General features: G+C 40.8%; 1 protein-coding gene across 1 annotated transcript; it reads left to right on the forward strand.

Moving 5' to 3' along the window:
• Positions 1 to 1,139: 1,139 nt before the first annotated feature.
• On the forward strand, positions 1,140 to 9,066 carry mrpl15 (mitochondrial ribosomal protein L15). The gene is made up of 4 exons (XM_088322730.1): positions 1,140 to 1,356; positions 1,540 to 1,697; positions 4,873 to 5,038; positions 6,471 to 9,066. The coding sequence occupies exons 1-4, from the start codon at positions 1,252 to 1,254 to the stop codon at positions 6,933 to 6,935; spliced, it is 894 nt and encodes a 297-aa protein (XP_088178856.1). The 5' UTR covers positions 1,140 to 1,251; the 3' UTR covers positions 6,936 to 9,066.
• The last annotated feature ends 3,949 nt before the right edge of the window (positions 9,067 to 13,015 follow it).

The raw sequence follows: 13,015 nt of genomic DNA on the forward strand, positions 1-13,015 counted from the left end.
CCACACCACCTAATATGCAATGTTACCGAATCTTACTGCAATATATATTCTGTGTAGCACTATTTAGTTATTCTATATAACACGCTACAGTGGGCATTTGCACGTCACACTGGGTATTTGTATATTGTATTCTTTTTGCTTTATTATTGTATTGTTATCAGCTCAGGGATGCTGCTGGAAATGTGAATTTCCCTTCGGGGATGAATAAAGTATCTATCTATCTATCTATCTATCTATCTATCTATCTATCTATCTATCTATCTATCTATCTATCTATCTATCTATCTATCTATCTATCTATCTATCTATCTATCTATCTATCTATCTATCTATCTATCTATCTATCTATCTATCTATCATTGAACAATTTAGGTCCACCGTCAAAACACTTTATGATGAAAACCCACAGAACAAACTGTAAACACCCTAAAACTCCAGCTAAGCACCCAGAGCAAGTTGATTGGGTGAGTGGTAGGAATAGGCGGAGCTATACACATAGCGTGCACACTCCTTTTCCTCGCCTGGCACCGCAGATAAATAGGTTGGAATTTTGTGATGTTTTGACAAAATAACTTTGGTGGTAACCATGTTTTAAAAACATTTTCCAGGACAGAAATCATGGTCAAAATGCGCCTCAACACTCTTAAGTGACTGCGGGAGATACAGTATACAGTGGGACCTTGCTACTTCGCGGTTCCACGTTCGCGGGTTCAGAGCTTCGCGGGTCTAAAAAATAATAATTAAATTATATATATATATATATATATATATATATATATATATATATATATATATATATATATATATATATATATATATATATTTTTTTTTTTTTTAAGCATTTTTGAAGGCGTGTTGCTACTTGGCGGATTTTCACTTTTCGCGGGTGGTTTCGGTCTCCATTAACCGCGATAACCGAGGGATTACTGTATTTATATTGCAATGGGACACAAGCATTATTATTGGATAATTTCAAATCATCAGACGTCACATTTTTTTCAAATTTTGTCTTAAAATATATGGTGTGGCTCTCTCTCAAAAAAATAAAATCAAAATAATTATGTTATTATGGCTCTTTGAGTCAAAAAGTTTCCCGAGGGTAGGGGATACCGAAAATCGGCAATGATAGGGGGCAGTAATGCGCCAAAATGATGGTGCCAACCGCCATTAAATTTAATGAAGAAGAACCTGGCTGCAAGCTAAGCTAGCTTGGCTAGCCAAATGATCTGAAGGTCGACTTTGACAGCAATCATGTCTTTCCCCCCAAAAACCGGCGGCAAAGCTTTCGAAGCTTTGAGAAACCTGCCGCGCATAACTTTGGGTAATCTCAGACCCGAACCAGGGGCCAGGAAGAACGTAAGATACTTATATTTATTATAATATACGGTAAAGCAATAGCCCGGCTAATGCTAACCGTAATTATTGAAAGTCAACCAGTTAGCACGGTTGCAATGACGTAGGCTTTCTTGCTAGGCTAATGCCGATTGTTTCACCTACTCGAATATCATATTTTTTGTCTTGTTTGTTTTTGTTTTCAAGGAAAAACGTCGGGGCCGAGGTCAGCATGGTGGCAACAAGAGTGGACGAGGACACAAGGGAGAACGGCAAAGAGGGACACGGCCTCGACTTGGCTTCGAAGGGGGGCAAACACCGTTCTATTTGGCCATTCCGAAATATGGCTATAATGAAGGGCACAGGTACATTCATGACAATTAACAGGACACACAATAAACCTTGCTAACATTGTAGATTACGTCATCGGTTGCAACACGTGTGTCACTTTTCATTAAATAGCTGCAACTAACGACTAGTTTTTATAGTTGACGCGTCAGTCAAGTCAAGTCACATTTATTTATATAGCCCTTAATCACTAAAATGTCTCAAAAGGACTGCAAAGGATTACAATTACCGTATTTTCCGCACTATGGGGCGCACCCCCAAAAAATAGTTTTTGGCCCTATATCTTCCATAGATAAGGCGCTACAATGGGAACGTCGACAAAATAGTCAGATGATTCAGTCCAACTGATTACCCCCTTAACATTCCCAAAGCTTGCAAAGAACCAAATACGTGTCGTAGACGCGTGTGGATGCGGTGTCCGTACGATGTCACTTAAATGCGTCATTTCAAATATCATTCAGAAGGTTAAAGTCTTGGGATTCAAGAAATGCCAACCATTCCTTAGTTTCTATTTTCTTTTCCGCTCGCAACTTTACTGTGCATATGACAATAAACACTTGGAATTGAGTTTAATTCACTGAATTCATCACAGCAACATCAAGATCGTTCTAAAACAAGATACTGGGAAAATATAAAGCCGCATAGCTCACCCAAGTTCTCACGTTCAATAATGATACGCAATCATGGTCTTCTTACAACCGTGAGTGTAGTAAATCCAGGAGAGTAAAATGTTTACAAATACAGACTAATGAAACATGTTTCTTTATGGCGTACTTTAACAAGCTTGCTATTCAGTCATCATTTTCAGCCAATTGCAGGGTTTGTTTTGGCCCTCTAGCCTATCCGAGGCTCCGAATAACTTCAGCCAATAGCGATCGATTTAACGGATGATTGACACATCTTTTTCGGCCAATTGCAGGGTTTGTTTTGGCCCTCTAGCCAATCCGAGGCTCCGAATAACTTCAGCCAATAGCGATCGATTTGACTGATGATTGACACATTGGTTAGCCAATGAAACGCCGGTATATAAATCCCAGCATACACCGCGGACTACTCCACGTTCGGGGGAAAATCGAGTCGGCGGCTGTTGCGTAAGTTGCAAGACCTTGCGACTTAATATTGAGCCATATATAAGGCGCACTGTATTATAAGGTACATGGTCAGCTTCAAGACTTTTAGGTGCGCCTTATAGGGCGGAAAATACGGTACACAATTGCACAATTACCTGATCTTAAACCAACATGCGGGCAAGGAGCAACTCAAAATCTCAGTGTGAGGAAAAAAGAGAAACCTTGAGAAAGGACCTCACATGTGGTAATCCCCCTTCCAGGATTGACCAGGGTGAATCACAATTAGCATTACTGTACACAGAATAGTTAACACTAGGTAAGATGTTGAAGATGTCCGGAAAGTGCAGGACAGCAACGACACCCCCAGCCTGTAAACTAGTCCAGAAAGTCTATGACAGCCACGACGCAGCTTCCCATCCCTGCCAGCTGGTAAATGCAGGGGTTGACATGCTTTAGGTCAGACGCTGTAAAAACTGAACATCAGTAATTTCTGGTACTATTTATCTTGGTGCCCAACCAATATCGGGATATGGCTTTTACCAACGTATTTGGTAAATGGATCTTTAAGAAAGATCTGATTCGAGTGAAGCCTCGGACAACTTTATTTTTATCAACAAGGTCGCCTGAACAGGGACTTGAACCCTCTGATTAAAAGTCTGATGCTCTACCAACTGAGCTACCCAGGCTTACTGAGTATTGAATTGATTATTTGGATATCCGTGTTGTCATTATTTGTTTCTTAAATTTGGCATTAAGTTGATTTAATTATGTGGCAAGTAAAAATAAAATGAGTACAATGATAAATACATATTTCATTGAACCTGCTACGGATTAATACAGTGCTTGGTCATCAGAGACATAAACCCGTGAATAAATTGCTGTCCGTTTTTAGGGACAGGCAAATAAATAAATTAATTAAAATCACGTAAACATTTTCGATCCTTGTAAAGTAATGGTTCCCAAACTTTTGCAGGCTGACGCCCCCTTGGGTTGCCAGCGTATTCCTAGCGTGTATTCCTCGTTTGCTGACTCTGGGACTATGTTTACGGAGTTCGCATGACACTCAATGAGCTCACACGCTGGGTGTGGCATAGTGTGGTGCTTGCAAACCTTCAATCGCGTTTATTGGCTTGTGCCATTATTAAAACTTGCCTCTGATTGGTCGGCGCTTTTAAAACTCGAACAGTAACAATTGTGGTTGCCCAAAACTCCATCACTTACTACAAAACCTTGAAAAAAGCCGCAGTATTTTGCGGTTTCACAACCGCACTACGTTTAAACTTCTGACTTCAACTTAGGACTGCCGCCCCCCTACCGCCGCCTTCTTCCTCCTTCAATCACGGATCCAGGCTTAATTGTCCCTAACTTTTGAAGTTTTGGTACATTTATAGGGCATATTCTTTTATGAAATCTTTATTTATCAGTACAAAACAATACAGTTTACTTATACAAACCTTAAACATTCTTATATAAACCTTAGACCTACATTCCATACGAAATATAGCACTGAAGCAACTTACAAACAACTTCAACTTACGAACGATCGTCCGGAACCTGTCTCGTTCGTAAGTAGGGAAGCGTCTTTTCTACAAAATCCCTCAGTCTAATGTGATAAACATAGCTGTGGCTGTTACATAGAACCCCATTACCCTGGAATTATCCCTCAGTTTTGTCTATGATTCACTGTGTAAGTAGTCTGTCTTATACTAGTTATAATGCAGCATCTTCAAACTTAAATCGTTTTAATGCCCTGCATTTACCAGCTGGCGTCGTCGTTGATGTCATGCTCTTTCCGGACATTTTCAACATCTTACCTAGTGTTTACCATTCTGTGTACAGTAATGCTAATTGTAATTCACCCTGTTCAATCCTGGAAGGGGGATTACCACATGTGAGGTCCTTTCTCAAGGTTTCTCTTTTCTCCTCACACTGAGGTTTTTGAGTTTTTCCTTGCCCCCATGCTGGTTTGCTAGTTTGAGATCAGGTAATTGTGTAATTTTGTAACTGTAATCCTGTGCAGTCCTTTGAGACATTTTTGTGATTAAGGGCTATATAAATAAATTTGACTTGACTTGACTTGACATGTGTTTTCACTGTCATGTCTGCTTTTTCACCGATGCAGCCGGCGTCATCAATACCAGCCACTGTCCCTAAAGCGTCTTCAGTACCTCATTGACTTGGGCCGCGTGGATACTAACAGGCCTATTGACCTGACGCAGTTGGTCAACGGGCGAGGTGTCACTGTGCAGCCACTTAAGAGGGACTTTGGCGTGCAGCTAGTAGACGAGGTACGTGGTTGTTTCATCAGTAGCTAATTGTAGGCATCACATGGGGAGGGGGCGCGGCTTATACAGAAACAAAGAAATCAGTAGGGCAATTATGAGCACAGAGTTTACACTAAAGTAGTGCTGGATTTTGGTCTTTTTATCTGTAAAATTATTTTTTTCAAAATGAAAGAAGTGGAATAAATTAAACTTTAATGTGTAGCAAAAGTCTTTTCCTCCCAAGAATATCCAAAATGTAAACCCCCTTTTTAAACTGTTGTCAACAAATTAGTTTTTGGGTTGAATCTTAGAATTCAAAATCCCAAAGGTGAGAACAACCAGGAAAAGTATGTGTGTGTGTCTGTGTGTGGAGTAAAACTTTGGAATAATTTACAAGATGAGATCAAACAATGTCCAACTATTTATGTGTTCAAATTTAAATACAAAAAAGCATTACTGGCAAAATACAGGGATGAAGAAAATGGGATATGAGGGAGATTGGAAATACTGCGTTTAAAACTATGGTTGACTTGTTGTTTTTGTTGCTATTATTATATCAGAACTGTTATTATAAATATTATGTTTATTTTTATTGTTGTTATTATCATTCGTGCCGCAGTGACATTTGGTAACTAGGCGCATTATGACGTTGAGGGATGGGTATTACGAAGATTAGTGTATAAAATATGTGATTATTGTAATTATTATAATTATAGATATCTGACCTATGTAATAAGTATATCCATGAGATTTTGTTATATTAGACATAAGAGGAAAGGAGGATTTGTAAAATGTATTTAATATGGAAGATAAAGGGATAGGGAAAATAAGCATCTGCTTCTGACTACCCCTTTTCGAACATGTTATGTGACATTATTTTGTTGTTGACTTATTGTTTTTAGTCCTGTTTTTATTTTAATGTTCGAAATAAAAGTTTCCATTTGTTCATTCATGTTCAACATTCCCAATGTGCAAATTGCATACAATATGCTTAAAATACTACCCCCTGTCGAGATAAACATGTCATCATTGTTAATTTTACTTTACATATTTCATTAATTGCATATTTTCCACTGTATTTCTGCTGCACTTTCTATTCTCTTGTTAAGTTTGTAGTGATTGACAGTTTAATTCCAATTTTGTTTGTAATGATGCAATGTTCAATTAAAAGGAAGAAACTTTCATAGAAACGGTCTTGTGGCGCCTTCTGTCTGACCAAAGTGGTACTACATTTTCACAACGACCACTAATGCACTTATTTGTATTGATAACGTGCTTAGTGGTGCAACACGATTAATCCATGAGATATTATCGCTTTTGATTGCTTTTATTGATTCTTCGTTGCAGCCTTAAAAATTTATAACAAAAGGGGTGCGCCCCGTAGTGCGGAAAACACTGTATCATTTTGGAGGCAGCCAGCTCATGTCAACCCTTACGCTTCATTCTTGGTTTCCAGGGCGCCGAGTTGTTCTCGGCCAAAGTGAACATCGAGGTACAGCGTGCGTCGGAAAAGGCGATTGCCGCCGTGGAACGGAACGGCGGCGTACTGAGTTGCTCCTTCTACGACCCAATCAGCCTGGATATCCTCATCAAACCCGTCCCGTTCTTCCAGCGCGGGCAGCCCATCCCTCGGCGCATGCTCCCCGGGGAAAACCTGCTGCCCTACTACGTCGACCCCAACAATAGGGGCTACCTGGCCGATCCGGAGGAGGTGCAACGCGCACGCCAGGCCCTGGCCCTCAAGTACGGCTACACGCTGCCCGATATTACCCGAGACGAACTGTACGAAATGCTCGCTTGCCGCAAAGACAGGAGGCAGATCTTTTTCGGGCTGGCGCCGGGCTGGATCGTCAACATGACTGAGAAAAAGATCCTCAAACCCTCAGACGATAAACTACTGAAATATTATGCGTCCGAGTAGGCCCTGCTTTCCCTATCTTGAGTGGGCAAAATATTATCCAATCGATTGTCATCATTTGGACAAATCTCCATTTGTTCAGAACCGATAAAATGCCAAAAACACTGAAATGTTTTCAATTATCACTTCAACATTTTGCCTCAGGGTCCCCGCTGTTGATACTCAGCCTGGAGTTATCCGTCGCCAGTGTTGGATGCGTTCCTGGAAAAAAATGAGTTACTGTTTCTAATAACTTCATTTAACAAGTAATTCCGTTACCCCATATCTTACTGACACCCAAAAGTAGCACGTTACCCTGAAAGTAAGCCTTTACAAATTCCTCTTTTACTCCCATTGAAGCTGACCCCCTAAATCTGCTCAAAAATAGCCCCATAATAAAAGTAATAGAAGTAAAAGTGTACACCCTTATTTGTTATCATAAGAGCTTGCTAAAGAACATTAAGCAGAGACACACTATATCAATTTTGTCTTCAAACCACTTGAAGATTTTCTTATCTCTTTCTGGGTAATGTTGAAGACTTTATTTCCTCCAATCATGGTGTATTGCAAAAAATATTTTAAAAAATGAAAAGGCCAAAATTAATTCCTCTTTTATGGTCAATTCTGTGCCCACGTTGTTGTAGTATAATCCTCCCGCCCCTCCCCCCCCCATGCACTGCCCACCATGTACTATTGGTGACACAACAATTATATATGCGCATATAAACGGAATCTCTGATGTCAGGTTTTTGATTTTAGAGCCTCAAATACAGCTTGGATTCATTGGTAGGGAGAATATCAGTAGGGAGGAATTCCTCAGTCTCGTTCTCTACCACAACTGTATTAAGATGTATTTTGTAAAAACGTGAACACGCCCATCATTATGTGTAGAGTTCAGTGTTGTGTTGCTCTCAACTACAATAAGTTTGACACCCCTGCACTTGTTTATTGAACTCATAGAAACTCATGTAAAGTGAAAAGGGACAAAAAAGTAAGCGGATATTATTTATTGATACAAAAAAAAATTCTACATGCCTTTTTTTTTTTCCCAAATAAAAGTGTTTACTTGAATTTGTGACCTTCACTGTTATATTTCATATGTATTACAGAAAATCGCTAAGCTTCTTAAAACTTCTGCAAACACACCCAGGTGCTATTCTTTAATTTAGAATTTTTTATTCCAAATGCTAACCCATAATTTCAGATCACTGAGGAGGAAAAACATTGTTTTTAGTAGCAAATGTTGCGGGTAAGAAAGACACACCACACGTGAGTGGAACCATATTGCCTTTAAGCAGTGGTCCTCAATTGATTTCTGTCAAGCCCCCCCCTCAGAAGAAGAAATCCTCTCGCGCCCCCCCAAAGATTTTTCTTTTTAGTGATCACATAATTCTGCCAAATCTATGCCTTATCACGGTGATAGAGTTGTAATGTTTTAAAGTGACAGATTAATTAATTTGGTTTTGTGCTGTCCGCTGCCTACATTTTTATTATAGCAGGCACTCCGCTCTTTGTGTCCCAACGCGGTCGCAGTGAAATGCTACGTATGCTTCATCAAACTTCCTCGTCTTAGCTTTCGGTAGGAGACTTTAGTTTATCACCTCATCTGGGTTAATTTTTTTTCCATGGCGTCATTTAAGGGTCTACTCATACTCATTTCTTATATTCGGAGCAAAATGAACCACGCGGAGGCCAAATTTAAACAACACTGCCAATGAGAATGCCACTTAGCCCTATTGTAATGGAGGTGGAATTGCACTTTGTTCTGGGAAAGTTTAAAACAAAAGGTTGCCTGAAGTCAAACGTGTGGCCCCCTTGATGGAGCCTCGAACCCCCTTGGTGGCGCCCCTCTGTTTTAGAAACACTACCTTAAATCAGGGATGCTAAACTCACTTCAGCTCCGGGATCAGTCAATAAAAATGACATTCTCTCAATAACATGGTTGGCGGTCTTTTCGGAGGATCACAGTTAAGATTATGATGTAGGAGTGCAAGGTTTCATTTTAACACAATATTGAGGGTTATTTTACCTCCTTTTTTTCCGTTACAATGATTTCATCTCTTGAAGTGTTTATCAACTATGCATCTGTAAATAAAAAAGACAACAATTAAATTAATTTCCACTACAGTTTATTTAACTCGTGTAGACTGTAAAGTGACAAAAATAGCATACAAACACTTTGATTTATTGGATTCTTTTAATGAGACTGCTATTTATTCCTGGAGTGCCATGTCTAATCTCGTAAAATAATGTTCACTAAAGGCGATTACAACAATTCTAAATTTTGTTCAGAGTGATTTGTTTTGGTCTGAGTCTTGGTCATTCCCCTTGGATGTCAAAGAAGATGAATCAACATTTTACTGCAACCGAGAAAAAAGGTGTAAAAGATGGGGTTTGTGTGGATGCTTGAAATCTTTAAATCAATGAATTATAATGTTGTGTTTTCAAGGTCAGGAAAATGTTTGGATTTGGATGAAGTGTTTGAAAATGCTTGAAATTGTTGCCATTGTCGTGTTTTTTGGCAGTTAAAGCGATTTTTGTTTCGAAATTGACGCCGACGCGCCCGCTCTGGTGACTTGTCATTGTGGCGTTGTCGTGTGAAGCATCACCGCCCTCTACTGGTCGCACCCAAGATTTCTGCTCTATTCTGAAAACTGGCTTTTTTTTTTTTACCTCTGCTCCCAAGCAGCTCCTCAGATTTTTTTTAAAAGTCATATCCATACATTCATTATCTGCGCTGTTTATCCTCTGTAGGGTTGCGGGGATGCTGGAGCCCATCCCAGCTATCTTCGGGCAGGGGACACCCGGAACTGGTTGCCAGCCAGTCACAGGCCACACGGGGACAGACAATTCACACTTAGGGACAATTTGGACTGGCCAATTAATCTTATAAACCCACGCAGGCACGTAGAGAACATGCAAACTCCACACGGGGCGACTGTGGTGGCTGGACTTGAACCCTGAACCTCTGCTCCGTGGGGCTGCGCACTAACCACCCATGCGCCGTGCTGACCTTTAAAGTTATATATTTTCAATAATAATAAAACAGTATGCATCAAATTACTGAGTAATTAATAATTTCATATGTCTTGCACAGGGTCCCTGAAAAACACATGAAATATGAAATAAAATATTCACAGATCTACAAAAAATGTTTTTTAAATTCAAATAATTTTTTGCTTTTTACAAACTAAACAGATTTGAAGTCAAACAACAAAAAAATCCCTGAAAATCCAAAACTATGACATAAAAATCAAAAATATGAGCTATTCAGTGCTATAAATAAATGATAAAAGGCAAAAAATTAACTATTTACGATTATTTTCTAACCACTTTAGACACAGATGCTCTGAAATAAATATAAAATACAAGTCGGACAAAAGATGCACTCTGCTTTTCGGCAATATCGTTTAATTGAGTCCAAATTTGGCTCATTTTTCTCCTTTACATACAGTACTTTCTTTTTTTGTCTACCATATTCAACTCAATTATAACCCAACATCTATAGAAGCCGGGCAGCACGGCGGCGCAGTGGTTAGCGCGTGTGCGGCACAGTTCTGAGGTCATGAGATCGAATCTCCTGTGTGGAAATTGCATGTTCTCCCGGTGCTTGCGTGGGTTTCCTCCGTGCAGTCTGGTTTCCTCCCACATTCCAAATACATGCATCTTAGGTTAATTGTTCGGTCCAAATTGTCCCTAGGTGTGAATGAGTGAGTGAGTTGTCTGTCTCTATGTGCCCGGCAACCAGTTCAGGGTTTCCCCCTGCCCACTGCCCGAAGATAGCTTGGATGGGCTCCAACACCCCGTGACTTTACTGAGGATAAGCGGTGCAGATAATGGATGGATGGATGGATCTATAGAGCCCTTTCCGTGTCTGTAAACAAGTGTGATGTAGCCAAGCTGCGCGTGCATTGTTAAGGCACAATGGGAGAATTTATGTCAGTTTATAGCAGCCCATTGACACAAAGAAATGATAGTCAATCGTAGGAAAGGATCAAAATAAAAAGCAAGTATGTGTTAGCAGCAAGATAGTCAAAGTCAAACCCAAAAAAACTGTTTTCTACCTTTGAACCTACTGGAAAACCTGAAAAATTGACCATGAAAGTGCTTGAAAAGCGCTCAAATTCAGCTATGAAAAAGATGTACGACCTCGCAAAAGAGAAAAGGCAGTGTTTGGCGAGTAAGTGCAAACGTTCTGCCGCTTTGAAGATAAGAAAGGGCCAGCTGCTTAACAATGACCCGGCTTTTTCTTTCCTGCACTTTGATTTATTTGATGTGTTAAGGATGCAGCCCAGATTTGTCCTGCGCCATAGCGCTCACCATATTGCACCACCGGAAGACAGGTCCACTTTATTTTGGGTCATTTTTGGGTCAATGTGTTTCCTTTGATAAAGAGGCAACAAATAGACAAATTGCGCATGTATTTGTATTCAGGTCTGCTGGCAGAAGAAGGGGCTAAATTGAAACCTCTGAGGGTCTGACGTGGCCTAAAGTTTCAAATCATCAACAAAACCAATCCGGGGCTCTTTTGAACGCGGTCCAGGAGGCCCTGGTTGGGGATAGGCCTGGTGTGTCAAACATGCGCCCTAGGGCCAGATCAGACCCACTAAGGCAGGGGTGGCCTGGAACACGCGGCCAATAAGAATGCTGCTCTTTGCTTCATCATATTTTCTATATACTGTTGCTCTTTGCTTCATTTCATGTTTATTTTTTCCCCCTCTTAAAACACACTTGAATCCATCAGTGTTAATAACAAAAAATAAATAATATTTTGAAATTAATTTGGCGGATTTGTTGTTTTTATGCTGCTCTGGACACAGAACTGACTGCCGATCATCTGTGTAGGTTACGTCTCATGCCGGGAAATTAAGTAAACATTTCATGAGCGTGCAGACTGTTCCCCTCATGGTCAAAATGAAGATGAACACAGGGCATTTCAGGAAGAATGGGAAGATGCTTACTTTTTTGTTGAACAGAATGGCAAATCGGGCAGCACGGCGGCGCAGTGGTTAGCGCATGTGCGGCACAGTTCATGTCTTGGGAACCTCCTGCGTGGGTTCAAATCCAGCTCCAGACTTCCTGTGCGGAGTTTGTATGTTCTCCCCGTGCTTGCGTGGGTTTCCTCCGGGCACTCCGGTTTCCTCCCACATTCCAAAAACATGCATGTCAGGTGAATTGGCCGGTCCAAATTGTCCCTAGGTGTGAATGAGCGAGCGAGTTGTCTGTCCCTGTGTGCCCTGCGATTGGCTGGCAACCAGTTCCGGGTGTCCCCTGCCCACTGCCCGATGATTGCTGGGATGGGCTCCAGCACCCCCGCGACCCTACTGAGGATAAGCGGTGTAGTTAATAAAATGAGAATGGCAAATCACTGTGTTTATTACGCAGAACCACGATATCCTATTTCAAGACCTCAAATCTTCAGCGTCATTTGAGCGAAGCCCAATCTAATATTGACACGGAATTCCCCAAAGGTACTGAACTACGCAAGCAAAAATTGAGCACCTTGAAAAGCCAGGTAAAAAGACAGTCTCAAGTGCGTGGTGAGGCTCTTTGACTCTCGCGATTAAAAATTTCGGCTCTTTTTGTCAAACTTGTTCACCACCGCTGCACTAAGGGATTTATTCCTGTGTCCTGAAAGTCGAGACAAGTCATGTTTATTTGTACTGTATAGCCCTGAATCACAATAAATCTCAAAGGGCTGCGGAAACTACAGACTATTCGACTACAGCAGGGGTGTCAAACTCATTTTAGCTCAGGGGCCACACCATAGAGCAAACATTCTGTCGGGGGCCGGACCAGCAGATTAAAGAGAAAGAAAAAGAGAGATCAAGAAATGAGAGAAAGAGGGAGGGAAAAGGAGGGAGGGTGGGATAAAAAAAGAAAAAGAAAGAGGAAAGAGAAAGACAGAGAAAAAGGGAGGAAAAGAGTGAGAGAAAGAGAGAGAGGGAAAGGGAGGAAAAGAGAGAGAGAGAGAGAAAGGGAAGAAAATAGAGAGAGAGAGAGAGAGAGAGAGAAAAAGGGAGGAAAAGAGAGAGAGAGAGAAAGAGAGAGAGAGAGAGAGAAAGGGAGGAAAAGAGAGAGAGAGAGAAACAGAGGAAAAGGGA

This window comes from Urocampus carinirostris, chromosome 18, assembly GCF_059441175.1.
Source record: "Urocampus carinirostris isolate Australia breed hairy pipefish chromosome 18, RoL_Ucar_1.0, whole genome shotgun sequence".
Lineage (NCBI taxonomy): Eukaryota > Metazoa > Chordata > Actinopteri > Syngnathiformes > Syngnathidae > Urocampus > Urocampus carinirostris.

Coding starts and splice junctions, on each gene's coding strand:
- mrpl15 (XM_088322730.1), top strand. CDS start 1,252: ATGTCTTTCCCCCCAAAAACCGGCGGCAAAGCTTTCGAAGCTTTGAGA. Junction 1,357..1,539: donor AACCAGGGGCCAGGAAGAAC/GTAAGATACTTA, acceptor TTTGTTTTCAAG/GAAAAACGTCGGGGCCGAGG. Junction 5,039..6,470: donor GCGTGCAGCTAGTAGACGAG/GTACGTGGTTGT, acceptor CTTGGTTTCCAG/GGCGCCGAGTTGTTCTCGGC.